At 38.0% G+C, this 19,177-nt stretch overlaps 1 protein-coding gene across 1 annotated transcript; it reads right to left on the bottom strand.

Moving 5' to 3' along the window:
• LOC110471163 (radial spoke head component 4A) lies at window positions 1-6,847 on the bottom strand. Its single transcript, XM_021531473.1, has 6 exons — window positions 6,466-6,847; window positions 5,733-5,967; window positions 3,397-4,137; window positions 2,083-2,212; window positions 1,202-1,319; window positions 1-589 (listed from the first exon to the last, which is right to left on the bottom strand). The coding sequence occupies exons 1-6, from the start codon at window positions 6,696-6,698 to the stop codon at window positions 370-372; spliced, it is 1,677 nt and encodes a 558-aa protein (XP_021387148.1). The 5' UTR covers window positions 6,699-6,847; the 3' UTR covers window positions 1-369.
• Between the last annotated feature and the right edge of the window lie 12,330 nt (window positions 6,848-19,177).

The raw sequence follows: 19,177 nt of genomic DNA, 5'->3' as shown, positions 1-19,177 counted from the left end.
TGGGATTTTTAAAAAAGTTTATTTAAGTAAAATGTATGTATGAATTGAAATGAGGGCTAGAAAAACTGTGTGAACATCTTGTGGGTGGTAGTTCTTAGTTCAAAGCAGCACCATTTTAAGAAGCAGACTATGTTTGCTTAGTTAAACAAACAGAAAAAGCCTTCATGCCAGTGTAGACAGGTTTGAGGGGTGGGGAAGGAGAAGAAGACAGTTGCCAAGAAAAGCCTACAGAAATCAAAAAAGAAGACACACTCAAAAATAATTTGAGGTCAGAAAAAAAAAAGACTAAATATTTTTACTAAAAAATGACTAAAAAAGAAAAAGCTTTTTATATTCAATATTTTAAAACAATCTGTTTTCTTCCGTATTTTAATCATCCTCCACTTCCTCATTTTCCTCCTCCTCAGCTTCAGCTAAGGCTTCTTCCTGTGCAGCCTTGAAAGCCATTTCCTCTTCCACAGTGGGGTCTGCTCTCTCAGTTATTCCTGGATCACTGGGGAATTCTGCTTCTGCTGGTGGGGGCAATGCAGGAGTGTGGTTTTCTTGATTGTATTTGTGACCCCAGCCAAAATAGATGTTCTCAAATTTCCTGAGAAAGAGAAGTGAAAGATCACACACATCCCCCGACAAAATATTAGCAGAGAGACTGTCAGGCATCCTTACTCTGCTGTGCAAGAAGTCACTGTGGTGCACATACCCTATAGCAGAAGAATTTTAAACATGGCGCCTCTTTTTAACTGCCCTAATGGTTGTTAATGCATCCTCTGTTTAAAATGATGAAGTGTCACTGCACTGCACTGCAGTACAGTGTAGTGGAAAGACTGTGTACTGGAAATACACATGAGGGTAATAACCACGTGTAGGGAAACAAACAAACATTAGAACCACAGAATGTAGCTGGTTTTGTAAACAGTCCCACAAACACAAGAATATGTGTTGTAAATCAAGGACTGTGCTCAAATGCTAACTCAGCGTTTACATCCATTAACTTTATGCCAGCCTTTCCAATGATTATTTTTTTTTCAGTCTTAAATACCTATTTACTGTTGCTGTGCACATTTAAGTGGCCTTCTCCATCAGCCTCTGGAATAGCTGTAATTCAATCAATGAATTAATAATAAAGTAACTCTGCCTGCATTTGAGAGGCATCTGTGTGTAGCACATACAGTCAGTGTTGTAACCATATCAGCTGGACTCTCACCTGCCAGATGCAAAGGCATAAGCTCCAGGCCATCGGTTAGACTGCAGGATTGCAACAGCATATTCTGGGATCAGGTCTGTAGAAGCCTGAACTGTCCAAGCAGGGATGTTTTTTATGCCTGGAGACAGCCAAACAAATGGACATCACGAGCCTCTACAAAATACTTAAGACTGAGCTACAAGGCTTGCACAGAATTCAAGCAAGGTTTATGTTAAGTTGCACAACAGAAAGTCAGAAACAGTAAGTGTAGGCACTCTTTTCCAACAGGAATGCTGATAGATCCCCACATATAGAAAAAATTCAATAACATTCACCCCTACGGCAATTGTCAAAGACTTTTTATCACTTATAGATAAATTGTATAGCTATATTTTACCTTGATTAAAGAATGGAGAGTAGAAAAATAGTCAAATATTGATGTAATCTAATATTCAGGCTCCTTTACTCCCATGATTTGCTGCAGTAATATGCTAAAAGATCTAAATTCTTATACAAGTAATGTGTATCAGTGCATGTGTGTACACATTAATTATTCTATTTACTTACACATAAACACACATTTTTCTTTTTTCTTAAAAAGATGAGATAAAAATAGCTGAATGTATTTCATGTAGTAAGCTGTTTTGAACTTGCAATAACATGACAAGTTATTTTTTCCTTTTAATCTCAACAAGATGGTTACCTAATAAACCTGATGATTTCAGTTTTAATGTCAATACTATTAACCATTTTGCTTTTGATTGATTTTGTAAAAGAATGTTTACCCTACAAAGTATATTGCTCCAAGAAGTGTCAGAGTTTTATAACTTCAAATATTTACTGCTAAATGACAACATTCCTAGTGACTCTCTATCAAAACCTTCATATTCCATGAAGAGTACCTTCATCTTCAGAGATTAGAGTAAGAAGGGCTTGTCCTCTTTCTTCCTCTTGCTCTTCTTCCTCCTCCTCTTCCTCATCTTCTTCATTTTCTTCTGATTTTTGAGCAGGTTTAATCCAAACACAACGACCCTATAATTGATGTGGAAAAGTTATAAATACATCTAACAATAATTGAAAGAATACAAGTTAAAACAAATTAAAACATTTGGCTCAGAGACATACACAGTTAAGGGATAGGAAGAAGAAAAATATATATTCCATAACTGGAATATTGTTAATAAAATATTATTACCAACATCCTTTTGGCAGAATGTTCCCCTCAATCCTCCCTTTACTCATTCCTGCTTACTGTTTGAGAATAACCTTATACCTCTGTTATCAGCTTTTTGTCATTTTGTATTCTTCAGTTCCTGGCCAGTTTAGTTTATATCCTTGCTAGATTACTAGTTACTGCAAACTATGGACTTATTCCATCTTTTTAAAATCTGCATTTTTATTTGGCTACCAGTCAGAGAACATAACAGAATGTTCTTAAGATTTTAATGCATACTATTTTTATTTTTTACAGTAATTTTTTTGCTGGTAATACGTTTAAACCTTATTTCCAATAATTTGCTGTTATTTTACACTAGCATTCTTGACTTGGTAGACTGGCCATCAAATCATCCAGCAATAAAAACTGAATTAGTAATACCTCCTTCTAGCACTAGTCTGATACAATATGTTTTTAAGTTTTTTCATGTTAATGTTTCACAGCAGAAAGTATAAAACAAAAAATTAACCAGAAGAACACACCACATAAATTCCATTTAGCGTACAGCCATAAGCTATCTGCTTTTTAACATCCTACTCAAGAAAAGAGAATTTTAAACACTTTTGTCAAATAAGGATCTCAAAGCAGAAAACCTCATACAGAATATTGCAAGAAATTATTGTTATCTATCAGGGCCTAACTCCATACTGTTATTTAAAAATAAGTTTCAATCTCAAGAACACATCACTGGAAAAAATACTAAACCTAGAGGGTTCCTAAATATACATATACACACACATAAAACCAGATGGTATATGTAAACACATGCAAGATATTTATGTGTTATATAACATGTAAAAATACATGTTTTATGTGTAAGATATTTGGATAATACATATGATATAAAATGTATTTCCTATATAAAAATCTTTCAATCCAATACCATTTCTGGTGAATAGTTTGCATGTGCAGGTTAGGAGTGTCATTCACATTCTGTAACCCTACAAGCACTGCAGTGTGAGTGGCATCCCAGGCCCACGTGAGCTATACTGGCACACACCTGCTTTAGAATCTCCTTGACGTGGTGTGCCCACGTGGCAAGGGACTCCACCATTTCAGCCACAGGAGGAGGCTCAAACTCAAGGTTTTCTTCATATGTATCTGCTTCTTCTTCTTCGTCCACTGGAAACTGGTAAAATCCAGTGGGAGAGACATGGGTTCCTGCTGAGATTCGAGCTATCTGTGCACGCAGGTAATTGGCCTCATTTCCAGGAAAAGGAGGGAAGCTCACAACAGGAGCATCCAAGTGACCAGTGAAGAACTTCTTGATTTGCCTGGCACAGACAATCTGGGCTGGTGTCACTGGAGGCAACTTCACCCAGGGTTTGCCTGGCTCGTTACAGACAAAGTAGACATATTTATTAGTCCCAGTCCCATTTGCTTCTTTTGGGATATCAGGTGGGGGTTTATAGGTGGACTTTGGTGGTTCAGGTTCTTTTTCTTTCTGCTCATCTTCTTCAGCCTCATCCATCTCATTCTGTTCTTCTGCAATTATTTCCTCTCCTTCCTCTTCTGTTTCCTCCTCCTCCTCTTCCTCTTCCCGTAACTGTACTTCAGCTATAATATAGTTCATTTCCAGGCCCAAGATTTTGCCCCAGAAGCGACAAGTCTGGATTGGCTGAACATTAATTAGGTTTTTAAGGGCAAGGAATATGTAATAGGATTCATCTCTGCTCAGGCCAATTCCAGCCTGTTCGAAATAAAAGGCTGTTTCCATCACATTTGGTAGAGAGGGCTGTCCCTAGGAAAGAAGATTCAGAGTTAGAGCTAGAGAATAGGATAATTATCTATTTTAAAACTTGAACATGTTATCTACTGAACATTATACTTCACTTTCCTGTAGTGCCACTCACTATCTCAAAGTGCTTTGCACACATTCATTCACTACTTTTTAAGCTATCATTTAGAAAAATTAAAAGTCTTTCAGTGGTAAAGAAGAGAACACAGCAGCTCTTAGACCATAGATTTTCAAAATTCAAATTCCTAATTACTGCAAAATAAGGGAAGTCAGCATTCTTACACAAGCTCTACAAGGGATTCAATGCTAGGGCATGTCAGCTAAGAAGTCTTGATGCTGCAAACAGTGACACTGTGTTGCCTTTTGTTGTAGATAATAGAGATTTTATATATTTAGGCACCATACCAACAACATTTCTCTGGAATGAATGTTGTTTGGCATACAGCTGCCTGCAGTTTTTAAAATATTGCCCTCTGTTCTTATCAAAGTCCATTGTAAGACTCCATCTGGCTTCAGTGGAAGCAGAACTAGGTCAATAATTAAGTATTTCCAGTTGCTCTATCACCCATCTCTCATTTAATGGGGGTCAGGTGATCATATAACACAGACAGTTATTAGAAGTTGGACATGACAGGGCTGGGAATTTGGAAGAATTAGTTCTAGTTTCATATGGAATTTCTTTGGATCTGACAGGTTTCTTATACCAAAGGAAGACTGACAGGATTATGAAAAATTCAGAATTCCTTTTGTAAATACCCTACCTTTTTTTCATTTTCAGCATCCTATACTGTTAATGTAAGATATATAACAGGCTATGGGAAAGATGGAGGACTGTCTCTTCTGAGGCTGGTATTTGTATTCTGCGATGGTAATTCATTTGAATATGTACTGGTAAACTTCATATGAAAAGCAACATCTTGTTGAATGGCTATTATAATTCTCATTTATATTCTTAAACTTCTCATTATAAGAATTCTCTTTTTTTCTTGGGTGGAAATGCTTCTGCATATAAGCAATTGAATAATTAAAAATCTTGTTTTAAGAAATGGCTTTTCAATTATATTAGTTCTTAATTAAAACCGGATTTTGTTTCAGTTGGGGAAGGACAGACTGGAACCACACCAGGAGTTGGAAGAATCATAAAATTCTGCATTCTGCTATTTTACAGCAGCAGTTGTGTACAATATTGTCAAACTGGTAACAAGAACTATGGTCACTTTAGGTAAAGAAACATCCCTTTTATAAAAAGAAAATAAACTTGGATGCAATATTCCATGTTGAACTGGATGCTATAAACCTTACTTTCTGTTTATCACCTCTGGGACATCCGTGATTAAAACAGCTCAGGATATTAGATTTACTACAGGAAAACATTTCAACTAAGTAACCAGATGGGTTTTTTCCTTCGGAACTAGACATGGGACGACCTCAGCTGTGAGGAAGGTACATGGTGCTGTGACTGCAATTATTTGCATGTTCAGGAGAGGCAGCACTACAGAAGAGACCACAACTTCCTCCCCTTCTCCTTTCCCTTCTCACCATCCACCCACCCCTTCCCTGATATATTTGGTACCTGTTTCACTCCAATAATAACTCACCATCTCTTCTTCTAGTTCTTCCTGTTCATCTTCTCCACCTTCCTTGACAAACAAAGCTTTATACTTTTCTGCAGCTTCGACTGTGGGAGGGATCACATGTTCATCTCGAAGAGTATCCATTTTTTTCCGAAACTGTGCCCTCTTCACATCCTGGCTGATATTCTCAATTATGTCTACTGTATTTGCGGGCTGTTCGTCCAGGATCTTTGTTAGTATATTAGCAAAATGATCATATCTGTCATATAAATGTAAATATTGCTGGCTTACTATACAAAAGTCATAGAGTATTATGCTTTTAGTAAAAGCATAATATTATGCTTTTTAGTAAGCTTTTACTTAAAAAAAGTAAAGGCGAATCATCTGGAACTTTGGAGAAATCATTGGAATAGTTAGAAGAAAGGGGATCATGGAGCCTTAAGGCAAATTAGAGTTAAAACTAGTCTGATTATACTTAAGAGCATTCCCACCCTCCATTTCCAGTATATACCCCATCTATGATCTGAATCTGAATTTAAACTTATCCTCCATCATATCAACTTCTTTTTGAACTTTCTATAAAATTCCATTGGGAATTTTGGATCTGAAAGATGCTGGACACATGCAAGTATCACTAGTGATGAAATATTGGATGTATAACATTATCCCATTCTATATGCACCTCCCTTTGTCCTTTTACCTTTTTCTCCACTCATACTTCCTACCCTATTTGATTGTGATCTTTTTTAAGACTTACAAATTCAGGCCAGATTTTGTGCTGGTCTTCAGTAAATAGGCTTTTGCGTTCTTGATTGCCAGCATCCGGGTTTGGGGATCGGGAATCTCATCCTCATACGGGCTGTATCCGGGCTGGTCAAGACCATAACCCGGTTCGTGCGGCTGGTAAGGGCCATGCCCAACTTCACGGGCATCTTGCGGGTAGGCACTTTGTGGTTCCTCCGCAGGGTCTGATTCTGGTGACCGATCCATGCTGTGCCGTGCCCCGGTGCCCCGGGAGCCTCGTCCCGGCGCGTCTCCGCCCGATGTTTGGTGGCGGCACCCGCAGCGGCTCAGCGGCTTGCGCTGCTGGCCCTGGGTGCCCGCGGAGCTGAACCGGGCTCAGCCACCGGCGCCGCGCCTGTCCGCCGCACGGGCGGCCGGCGCCTCCCCTTCGGTCCTGCGCTCGGTGCGCCTGAGAGGCGCCTTTCCTCAGCCCCCGCGGCTGCTCCCGCCTTACCCCCGGTATGCCCAGGGAGCCGGTCCCGACGTCAGCAGGGCCTCAGAGGGAGGCTGCCCGGCCGCCGAGCAGCGTGAGGGCTGTGTCCGCCCTCCCCCGGGCTGGCTCGCCCCGGCCCTTCCCGGCCCGCCCGGGGACTCCGCGCGGCGCCGCAGCGGCAACGGCGGCGGCGGCGTCGCGGGGCAACGCGGGGAGCGCGGCAGGCGGGCAGCGCCAGCGACCCGCCCCGGCTGCCACGGCCCGTCCCGGAGGGCTTTCGAACCCTTCTTAGCTTCAGGGAATCTGGTTCAGCGTGCTCTGTACCGGGATTCTGAGCAGCATGGTCTAGTGAGTGGTGTCCCTGCTTATGGCACCCTGTGAGAAGTAGTTGATGGCTGATGTCCCTTCCAACCCAAATCAGTCCTGTTCTGTGAAACCATGAAATGCTGTTAAATACTTTCCCTTGCACATTTTTGCTATGACCTTTACAGCTGCCTGCTGAGAGCAAAAAGGGTGAATCTTCAAAAGTTCAATCTTGTTTTAAAAAGTTGTGAATTTGCCTTCATTGCTTTCATGTGTGTTTTAGTGGTGATATGCTGTTCATAAAGCACAAAGGTTTTTATTTTAAGAGAAAAAAAAATCTATTCCTAGAGCCAAGGGGAAAACCCCAAGCAGTTGTAAAGTTTAGTTGGAATGGAGGTGCTTGGATGGAAAGCAGTGTGATTCAGTGTTAAGAGAATTACAGAATCTGCCGAGTTGGAAGTGGCCCACAAGGATCGCTTCTTCCAGCTCATGGCCCTGCATAGGACACCTTGAGAGTGACACCACATGCCCCAGAGCATTGTCCAAATGCTTTGTGAACTCAGACAAATTCAGTGCTGTGACTGCTTCCCCGGAGAGCTTGTTCCAGTGGCCAACCACCCTCTGGGTGGAAAACCTTTTCTTTATCTGACCTGAACCTCCCCTGACTCAGCTTCATGCTGTTTCTTCAAACCCCGTTGCAGATCAAGAAAGTGAAGAATTCAGGAGACAGGTGGCTATCATGTGAGTTAACTTTTGTTTGGAACAGTATTCAAACACTACATTGTTTAAAGAATTGGTGTTATTTCCCATTATCCTACTCTGATTTCATCAGCGAAGGATTCGATCTGCTTCTCCAAGGCAAGTCTGTTTTGCCTCTGACAGTAATAGGTGAACGCTCTTACTGCTCTTATTCTCGATGTGTTGTGTTTTTTCTCCTCTTTCTAGTTCAAAAGAGGGAATGATAGAAAATTGACTTTCGGGGGCACCTGGCATCTAGCCAGGGTGAAACCAATACAGTGCTGTAAAAATCTCAGCAGAATGCCCTATGGAAGTTACAAGTTGTGTTAAATAAAGTAGTGCAATACCTGAACATAGAAGTAAAAATATACTTCTCTGTCATTGATGGATCAGCTAATGTAACTTTTAAAAAGTGTGTTTTATTTTGGATATTTAGGAGAAGCAACAAGAAAAAAAAATGAAATAGCTATGGCAAACTTCTGTCACATTCCAAGAGAGTAAATGCTAGAAGTATCATTGAGGAATCTGACCCATTGTGAAGGAACAGCAGAACATACTTTTCCACATCTGTAACAGCTGGAGCATTTATATCAAGCACGAAAAAGTTTGTGTATTGTGTTCCTATGATTCCAACAAGTAAGACATGATTTAAAAACTTAGTTTTGCTGGGTTTCTACTTGTAGAAGTTTTTTAATTGATCTTTGCAAGGAATGTGCCCAGGTTCATTTTGCAGAACTTACCTATTGACTGCAGAGGGCGATACAGTACTTGCAAATTACAAGTGAATTCCCTTTTATTAGATTTTCACATCTCATGTTTGGAGGGAAAACTTTTTTAGTAATTCACTTCTATTAAAACTGTATGAACTAAGTTACCTTTCTGCTTGTGTGTTGAGTGAAGCAGCTGCTCAAGAAGGGGCAAGTGCTTTGTCTTTTAAATTTTATTCAGAAAAGAAAGAAAACTGGGGGTACCTATATTGCAGTTGCTTAAGTTAGGACACATGTGAAATGTGCAAGGGCTCAGGACAAATAACACATCAGTGCGGAAGGATGTTTCACCAAGGTGCTATGATGGTCTTTTGTTGATAGAGAAAACTAGGAAATGGGTATGTGCAATGCTGCAGCATAAACATACTCTGATCAGTAGCATGGGTTAATTAGCAGAACAGTAATTAAAGTATTAATGTTTTCCCTTTCCAAAGGAGGTTTGTATTGTCTCTGCTGTGGCCAGGTAGCCATTGTTTCTTGTCCTGCAGAATCAATTCTGCTTTTCAGTAGTTTTTTTTTTTTTTTTTCCCCAACTAAACTCCTCCCTGTTACTGGCATTGAAATGGAGATCCAAAAAATGTTGCACATAGAACTGGACAGCTGTTGCATTTCTATACAGGTTCATTTGTGAATTTGACCACATGAATTTTGCACTGGGAAGGGAATAACAGACAATGTGAAGAAAGCTTCACTTTTCAGCTGGTAATCCTTCTCTGCTCTATTGATTTCTTTGCAAACAAGTATTGAATTGGAAAACCCAGATTCAGGTCCCACATGTGTCTTGCTAGAAGAATGCCCTCATCTCTGGACCAGTAAGTACGTGTAACTAATGAGGTGAAGCTGGTCTCTCCTGTGTAGCTGGCAAGGCAAATTTAACTAAATTTCAGTTTATGCAATAAGAAGCAGCTGTTGTTGCTTTCTGCTCAGAGCTTGTTCCATCAAGTAGTTGCAGGTGTTCTGACAGCTCTCTTAAGAAGAGAGCATAATTAGTAGCTTCTTGTTGGATTTCATATGGCATAGGTTTCAAACTGTGTGCTGTGGCTAAAGCTCCAGTTCCTGAGGGTCTGAAGATAGCTTTTCCTTTGCACTTTATTTGTGGATTAAATCCTTATGCTTTTTCCGACTGCTTCCAAATTCCAAATGAGTTCAAGAGAAAAGGTACTTGAAAAGTGCAGATTTTGTTTTGCTACCCTTGTTAATTCTTGTTAAAAGTCTATTAACTACATAACTACTTTTTAATCCCTTTCTCATAGTTTTCCATAGAGTCAAAGTTCTTCTTTGTATGTTACTTCTGATAGTAATTTACTGCTAAATATCTAAGGAAGTTCTTGTATAGAAGTAAATATTATTCCCTGAATCTTAATTGTTTATGGTGCAGAGAGGAAGAGATACTCATACAAGTTCTCCTTAAAATATGGCAGATGTTCTTCTGTTGGTTCCAAAGTTTTCACAGAGTAATTACTGCAGGCATCATCTTCTCTCATAGGGAGATGAATTCTTTCATTCTCTTTGGGCTGTATGCTGAATTCAAACTGTATTCCTCAGGTAGTCATAGACATTAGATTAGCACTGGCAGTCTGAGGTGCTTTTCTATATGAGAGCTTTTCAATATTATTGGGAAGCTGAGAGACCATCATCCTTCTGCATGGGACTGATAGGAAATGCATTTGGTGCTCTGAAAAAAGTAATAATGATTTTTGGAGCTCTAGTGCTGGCTTTTGCTCTTATTGAAGTCAGCAGGAGCTTTGCTGTTGACTTCTGTGAAAGTGAGATTAGCTCCTTTGTCATTTCATTTTCATGTTTCGACATAGGCGAGGATATATGCTGGGAGACAAACTGGTTTTAATTCTGACTTATGGTGGAGAGTTCCTGTGGCTAATGTGGAGTGTGACTTTGCATCCTGATGTGCGAATTCTGTATTTTACATTCTCTGAGTTCAGAAAATCACCATGAGTTACAGGTGATGGTGCAGTGGCAGCAGCGTTGGCATGGACCAGTAAAGCTTCAAAGGGGGAATTTTTTTTTATCACCTAGTAATCTGAGTTCTTAAGCTTTTTTGTAAACTAAGCTTTAGTTCAGACTATGTTATTACAGTGACATGGTGAGGATTTTTGTTAGGAGAAGCACAAGAAACTGAAGTTGATAGTGTTTTAGACTCTGGAATGTCATGTCTTTGTGTATATGATTTCTATTACTGAAGGTGGTGGTATTTTCTCTAGTATGTCACTGTGTAACTGGATAAAAATTGCACAGGACAGTGTGATTAGTACTTCCTTGGTGCTGTCTCTTAATTTATAATAATTTTCATTGATGTTTATGTATTGTTTCTTATATGCCAGTACTATCGGAGCATGGTGGGTTTTAATACTTAAGAAGACAAAGCTGAATTTTCTGGCAAAGAGGGTATGGCAGTTTTTAAAGTAAATGCTGAGCTTAACTGCTGGCAGCCAAGGTACTTTGTGCTGGTGCTCAGAGCTGTCCATTCCCTACAAGTCTCTTGGAGCACAACTGCAGATTTTGGAGTTGCATGACACTTTCTAGGGTGGGAAGAAAGGCAGATTGATTATAGCTAGTATGTTACAGATGTGATACAGGGTTCAAATGGGCCTGTTTTGGATGCTACTTCTGCTACATGTTTTTGTCAACTGGTGTGCAGTGAAATCTGAATGTCTTGGGATGGAGTCTTCCTTCACAAGGTTCTGACTATGCATAATTGTGTGTTGCAGCACTGTTCTCATCAGCTGAGCCTGTGGATGTGCAAAACCAGACTACGGGAGTTCAGGATCTTTGCTGCAGCAGTAGTGAGGTGGAAGTAGCTTCAAATAACCACCTCTGGTTGAAGGCTTGTGAAACCTTACCAGGCTTATTTTCTCCTTGCTGTGCATGTGAATTTCCTTTTTGGGGACGTGGGTTAGGGGAGAGGAGGTTTTGTTCATTGTGGAAATTCTTGGCGATTTTGTTTCAGTGAAGAGTCAATTACGTAACAGTTAAAATGGAGCAATGATTTATTGTCATTACTGGAAGAGAGGTTCACTTTTTGCTTTGCAGATCTGGAGCTTTTGCTGGATTTCTGAGAGTCATCTTTTATGTTTATTAGATACTACGTTCAGTTTACATTTATTATATATAAAGGTTTTATTCTTACATGAAGCTGAGCAAGTGTAACTACTTCAAGATGATTAAAAATTTTGTTCCTTATTTTGGTTTTCCCTAGCTGTGTGTGTCACAGCACTTTCATTGTAGAGAATGGATTCTTTAATTCCCCCCTATTATGGTAAGCCCTCTAGTCTGCAGCAGTGGTGTAAAACAGGGTATAATGATTCAGTAGTATTTTACCAAAGTTATCTAAATAATTTTAGAAATAGAGAACCAGTTCTGACACTTTCACCTTTCAAATAGTTAGGAGGAGGATAGAAGTATATTCTTTGCTATTTATCAAATAATTATAAAGTAAATATTCTAAAACCAAAATCCTTCAGAAGTGTAGATAGAATTGTTTCCATTAGAAATTGGAAATGGCTACAAGCTTTTGTGGAACTTGGAGATATATAGAAGAGGTTTAAGTATTTCCCCAGCATTAGTCATATATGTAAGTTCAACCTGATTCTTTACAGGAGGATCTTGCCATGTTAGACTCCATGAATATGAAATTCTACTCAAAAATCCATTTTCATATTGCAGTCCTGTCATGAAATTCATGCCACTGAATATGACTTTTAAAAAATTCAACTTTTCAGGCCATGTTGATTTTCAACAACACTCAGTCAAGTTGTCCTATATCCATGGTGTTTTGACTGTGTGACATGTAATAATGGATGTATTTGAGAATAGCAGTCTACTCAAAATAGTGTGTTTAAATTGTATCCGCTGAATTAATAATGCAATTGCATTCTTAATTGGAAATAATACTCAAAGTGTAGTGGGGAGGTAAGCCTATAAAGTTGACTTTGATTTCCATTAAAGAGAAGCCTATGCGTCAGCTTTCATGAAATGCCATTAGATCAGTAATTTTATCTGGAAATAATTCCTACAAATTCAAACAGTGTTTCATTGTAAATTTGATGTCTATGATCAGTATCCATTGTTGTAGACAATTTTGTCCTATTTTCTTTTTTCCAGACTTTTGGAACTTCCTGTAAACAACCTTCTCCTAGTAACAAACATGCTCACTTGAAAACTGCTTTTGTTTTATTCTTTGTTTTCCTTTTTTTATTATGTTGGATAGAGCTTTTATTTTTAGTTAGTTGTTTAGTCACCATGTCCTTTTTCTCCTCTATGAAAAACACAAGATAAAGGAAAAATTTGCATCAGAATTCAAAATACTATATTCAGGGGAAATAAACAGGAGTACCTATGAAGTGTCTCAGAGATGTTTCTCCTTACTTTGCATTAACAACTTTGCAATGACTTGACTTTTCATCCCATTTTACATATAAATAATTTTCCATGGAAAAATACAGTATGAATTTAGATAGTACAACAGATTCTATTAGCCTGTGTTTTCTTGCAAAATACTTATAGAACCATTCTAGACAGTATCTTGCTCGCCTGCATTTGAAACTTGTTTCCATCTATGCTTTGTTGGTGAAAACAGCTTAAGCTGATAGTGTTAATAAATGTTCAAAGCATTCAGATTAAACCACAATATTTTTTTTTGCATTCCTTTGTCAAAATATGAAAAAACATTGTTTCCAGATAAGAAAATGTAAGAACATCAGAAAACATGCCCTTAAGTATGTAAAACTTCGGAGCTATGACATTTCACTTATAGCTGTCTTGGATGAGATTGCAAACTCTTTGCTGCTTGAAGTTAATATGCATGGGGTAAAATGTTTGGAATTCAAAAAGACATTACAATCCATGCATTGAGCAAAGGTTGCTTAAGTGAATGATTGGGAAATTCTGTCATCGTATACTATAAATTATGCATCTCTTCAGGCTTTAGCACTTTATGACAGAAAGGGGTCACAATTATCTGTTTCAGACTCCACATGTATTGATCTTCTACTGAAGGAGAAGGCACCTTTCTGCCTTTTCCTTTACTATCCAAAGAAATGAGCAGGCCTTGTTTTCTGAAGAACAGGTGCTCATGCAGAAATCCTGTTTGCCTGGGTAGAGCTCACTTGGGGAGAGACCTGAATTCAGCTCCCTTCAGCATAAGACTCAAACCACATTGCTCTCATCCAAATAAGGGAACTGGATCTGTCTGAGGGGACTTGGATACACTACAAATTTCTGCTAACCTTTTCCTAGCTTAATATTCAAAGTTTTTCTTTTCATCTTTGATAAAGCAAAACCAGGACTACCGGTGTAAGTGATTTCTTGTGAGATTCCAGTACTATCAGTGAAAAGATGAAAAAAATGAGTGCTAGTACCTGACAGCCAACAGTGGTTTTCCAGGATACAGTCATAACTGTAAGGAGAAAACATGGGGAGCAAAAAGTCCAGGCATTAACATAATTCACAATAGAGCTTATACTTCTCTGTAAGGAATTTAGGTCCAAGCACTCTCTGTTACTCCTGCAGTGGTTTGCTTCCTGAAGTAAGTATGATTTCATTTAGAAGCATGATTTCTGCCTTGTAGAATTACTATATCAGAGAGACAGTTATGGCTCAAAAATCTTGTCTGAAAGGAATCTGTATTAAGCTTTTTTCATTTATGATATTTCACAGAAGGACATACTAAGTTCATGCATTTAAAAAAAACCCCAACTTTTTGCACAGGTTAGCATGAAGCAATAAGAATGATACTTTGAGTTTAAAATAAGAAAACCAAGCCTCTTACTTACAAGGTTATTTACAGATGAAAATAAATCATAACAGGAAAACTTTCAGCAGTCTTAACATGCCTGCTACCTGTATTGCATTTCCACTCTTCTTGACAACTCCTGGTAATTGATGCTTTGGGTTGAGATAATTATTAATAAATACTATTGAGTGTTGTGAGGTGCTGCTTTACCTGCTGCTTTGAGACAAGCGTCAAAACCTTTGTGAATAGGTTTATACCCTTTGTGTTCAAAAGAATATCATGGCTGTGGAATTCTGAGTTAACAGGTTTAATTATGCACCATATGATGCTGAATTAGCTTACCCAGCACCTGAAGAGAGTGTATTAATATTCTTTTTTTCTGTGGAGATGAAAATAGCATTCAGTTGGTTTCATTACCAGGTTTGTGAATGTTTTTAAGAAGCACTTCTTCAGCCTGAGATCTTAGAGACTCAAAGCTTCTTTTAATATGTAATCCAGTGTTTGAAATATATTTGAATGAGGTACAGATTTTGTATTGATCTCTGTATGATTATTAATTAGGCAATTATTGCCATATGTGCTTAATCAGCCTTTCACTCTGTGTATGAAATAATCTTGTGATCAGAAAGTTCACTTTTGATAACCGAGCAGTAATAAAACAGGATTATTTGACATTGTGCTTAAAAAAAAATCAGGTCCACTTTTAAATTGTATAGTTCATGTTACCTTTCTCCTCATTTGCTTAATGCTGAAGTACAACAAAAATGGCGGGGAAAAGGCTTCTAAATAGAAGTATTAGTACTTTGAATTTTACATTTCTTAATCCTAACATTTTTACAGGTTTCTGGCTGTGTTATGAGAAACACAGAAACCTAAATATAATAAGAATCAAAATACAGTAATGGCAAAACTGCCATGTATCTTATTTTTGGGAAACACTGTAGTTTCTGAAATTCTGGAGCTTTTCCAGAAATTGTATTTCTTTACCAAGCCTTTCCTTCTCCCCTTTTCAGCTGTGGTTCTAGGCATTTCTTGAAAGCTGCCTCTCTTGACCTAGGTGTATCTGCAGCTGGTAGGTTGTACATTTCCTCTAAGCACGTGCTGTAAATTTGTTTACCAACAACTATCTTCCATTCCATCTCCTCTTTCTGACTGTGGAACTTGCCCTTGAGCGAGTCTGAGAGCTCATAACTTAGGGTCTGTGCGGTCTATTCACCTGGGGTGTGTGGGGAGAGGAATGGAATTTTAATAATTTCCTGCTAGATGGAATTCAGTTACTGTGTTATGGAGTTTGTCCTCTCTCATATCTTCCTGCATTAAGGTCACAAATTACCTTTTACCCTGATTTGAGATTTTTGGTCCAGTGTTAACAGAAAAAAAATTCTGAGAGCTTGCCTACTTTCATTCTAGTTTAATTTTGCAGAAGTAATTGTAATTATGAATTATGGGGAAAAGAGAAGGGAACTTTTTAGCAAAAAAAAACAAACCTGCTAAATGTACCCACTATTTGATGATACTTCACTTAAATAAGCCCCATTTGTAACTGAAATTAATTTTACTTTTTATTTTGGACAAAGATAGTGAGAGAAAGAGAAATGGTCATAATAATTTCTGAATAGATACAATTGTACTTAGAAGGCTATTTTCAACAGATTTGAATCAGAATAGCTCTATTGCAATCCATAAAACTGCATCCCTTTGGCAGATGAAAATCTCTCTTGTGATATCTGTGGTATTCTTAATACTGTCTTGCTACCTTTTTCCCTTCCAACTTTCTTGACCTATTTTAATTCCAAAGTGAAGGATCAAGAGTGTTTTGAGATGAGCAGGTAAGATTAAAGTGGCAAAGCAATGGATGGTTTTACTAATCAACAAGTTGATTAAGTCTCAGGAAAGGCAAACCGATTTGACTAGTAATATTCCAGAAGACATTGAAACACTATGCCTAGAAGTCAGCAGATAAAGGCAATAGTTATTTTACTTGTAGAGATGACATTGCTGAAAGAGGCTGGGGTTGCAGTGACAATAGTTGTGTTCCTAAAATACATTTCCTGAATCAGAGCTTTTCTGCATGAGCAATTAACCAGAGAGGAAGCTGAGACTTTTTTGGTACGTTTCCCATGATCTAGCCCAGAAGGATCAAGGCAAAACCGTGGTGTGTTTACAAAAATTGAAAAAGACCTGGTTTGACTCTCACTGAATGTTTGCAATCTTTAAGTTTCGGCTGGCTGGATCCCTTCTGGTTCTGAGATTCAATGGAAGGACAATCAACACAGGACACAAAAGTTATAGAAAATATTTCTCTAGTTAGGTGTAATGTATTTTCAGGAGCATAAGTTTTGTCTAGTAATGCATCTGTTTCTGTAAACAGCCTGTAGTGTGAAGTATTAGGGTTTAGAAGCAGTCATTGCTTGATGAAGGAATATAATTTATTTCTTGTCAGAAACAATAAAGGGTCTGCCGTGTCTAGTTTATATTATTCAGACCTTGAAATTTGTTAAATGACTAGGTACACAACAGTGAAAGATAAAGGAAACATTAGTTTTCTTATGGTTATTTCATGTGTTGCATCTGAACACATATAAGATCTGATGTTCAAGCAGTCCTTCAATCTCTCTTTAAATGCCACAAGTACTTTTTCTCCATTATTTTAAATATATTTATGTAAACATCAGTTAAGCTCCCTTCTGCCTCAATTAAATGTGTTTAACAAGTAATCAATCTGAATTAACAGCAGGAGATGTCATGCCATTCATATATTGATGACAGATGTGCTCAGATAATTCTGTGCATGTATCTGGCAGAGAAGGGAATCTGCTGTGATTTACCTGTTTCCTGGGAGAAGACTTGGGGCACACATCATCTTAATTAAGCCTATTTGCTTTAGGCTTCTGACACTTAGGATGAAGTTAAATAATAGCTCATTAGTTTCTGTGTATCAAATACTTGTCATAATGGAGCTTTTACATCTCATCTATGAAGAAGGGCCTTTGAAAGGAAAATCTTGCAAGATTTTTCTGCTAATCCCTTTAGGGAAAGAGTGGGAAATATTTTAACAAATGAATGGTAAATAAATTATTTCATTCCCAAAACTCGAACCCCACAAATCAGCTGTTTGGAAGTATTCAATCTTCATTTAATATACATGGGAGCAAATATAACGGAATAGCTATGTGTGAGAATGTTTACTTGTTATGGTTTTCATGTCAGACTTTATTTTAATTTTTATTTAGTCTAGAGTTTTAGTCAATTAGAATGTTTACCCTTACAGTTCCTCCCTTGACTTCATTGTAATCACTGGTTTGTTTTTCTCTAAAATTGGCCACTGCCCATTTGCTTAATGTGAAGGAGTAGCTAGCAAATCATATGCCTTCTTTACATGGGACATTTGAATCCCCAAAGAGTGAAGCCTTATAGAGAATTAGCTCTAGTTCTAGATTTAAAAGTGTGGACTGATTATACTGTGCCTGAATGAGTTTTGGAACTTGAAAGCAAATCTGAAACTAAATGAATTCTTCTGTCCTTCACCCTCCTCTTCACCAGGGCAGCATTTGCTCACTGTCTGATGTCACAAATGTTTGTTGTAAAACCTCACCAGTGAACAGTTCACTCAGCCTCCTGGGAAAAGTGGAAGGAACTCTCCTTATATTACCTGGGACTTTTATATTTATGGCATATAATCTAGATGCCATCTGATGAGACACTGCTGAGACAAAATAAGGAGAGAAAGATCTGATTGATGGTGCTGTTTGTAATTAAATAATTCACTATTGAAATGTTTTATTCTTTTCCAGCAAAATGAATTGCTGAAGTTAGATACATTTCTTTAGAATGTACTTCTGAACTTCATATAGAGGGCAGTTAGGAAAACTCTTCTAGCTTTTGGGGAGCTGCAAGGACAAACCATTTCTCACATGGCTCTGCATGCAAAATTGAGGCGCTTTTATCCTTTTGTCATTAAGGAGTTTTGTGATTACAAGTATATTTACTGTATTTTTTAGTGGTAATGTGCACACAGATGGGAACATCTTACCTATAGAAGGTATGAATTCACTTTTACAACAGATGCTGGGCCAGCTGGCATCTGTGTTAGTGTGGGACATTTTCCTGCATTGTGGTTGTGTAATTATGACACGAACACGCTTAATATGACTTAGAGTACAGATACTCTAATATATTCAGCTCCTGTTGTAAAAGATCTTTTATATTTGATATAAAATATAAAATCTGATGGTCAATGTTTTGAGCATCTTCATGTCTAATTCTTGAGTCTTATGTGAAGAGCAGATAGTATCAATGTGCTGATATTGACATGAACCATCTGGAAGGAGCAGCTGAACTGAGCTCTTTGATAATTGTTTTTTCCCATACCAAGTGAATTTGCTAAAATGAGTAGATGAAAAGACAAAACAAAACACTGCTTTGGGAAGGTGGGCCATGCAGTAGTACAGTTTTACTATTAAAATTATTAAACCAGTAAACTAGTTGTGGATATGATCTGTCTTTAAAGCACACATGAATCCACACAGATATTGTGGATGGTAATTCATCAAATGGACCTGCTTTTAAGTAGAAATGGTTCTGTGCACTTTGCGATGAACAGGGTTATTTTGTTGATATTCATATGCTGGTATCTGACATACTTATGAGTAGTTCATCTTAATTAAAATCCAGTTATATATTGTATAATTTTGTT

The sequence above is a fragment of the Lonchura striata genome, chromosome 4 (assembly GCF_046129695.1).
Source record: "Lonchura striata isolate bLonStr1 chromosome 4, bLonStr1.mat, whole genome shotgun sequence".
Lineage (NCBI taxonomy): Eukaryota > Metazoa > Chordata > Aves > Passeriformes > Estrildidae > Lonchura > Lonchura striata.
The sequence above is the reverse complement of the archived record's forward strand: the minus strand, read 5'-3'. Positions and strand labels throughout refer to the sequence as shown.

What these genes read in the sequence shown, in the direction of transcription:
- LOC110471163 (XM_021531473.1), bottom strand. Translation starts at nt 6,698, where the DNA reads ATGGATCGGTCACCAGAATCAGACCCTGCGGAGGAACCACAAAGTGCC. An exon ending in ACAAAATCTGGCCTGAATTT is followed by an intron (nt 5,968 to 6,465) that starts GTAAGTCTTAAA and finishes TTTATATGACAG; the next exon opens with ATATGATCATTTTGCTAATA. An exon ending in AAGAACTAGAAGAAGAGATG is followed by an intron (nt 4,138 to 5,732) that starts GTGAGTTATTAT and finishes CTTCTTTCCTAG; the next exon opens with GGACAGCCCTCTCTACCAAA.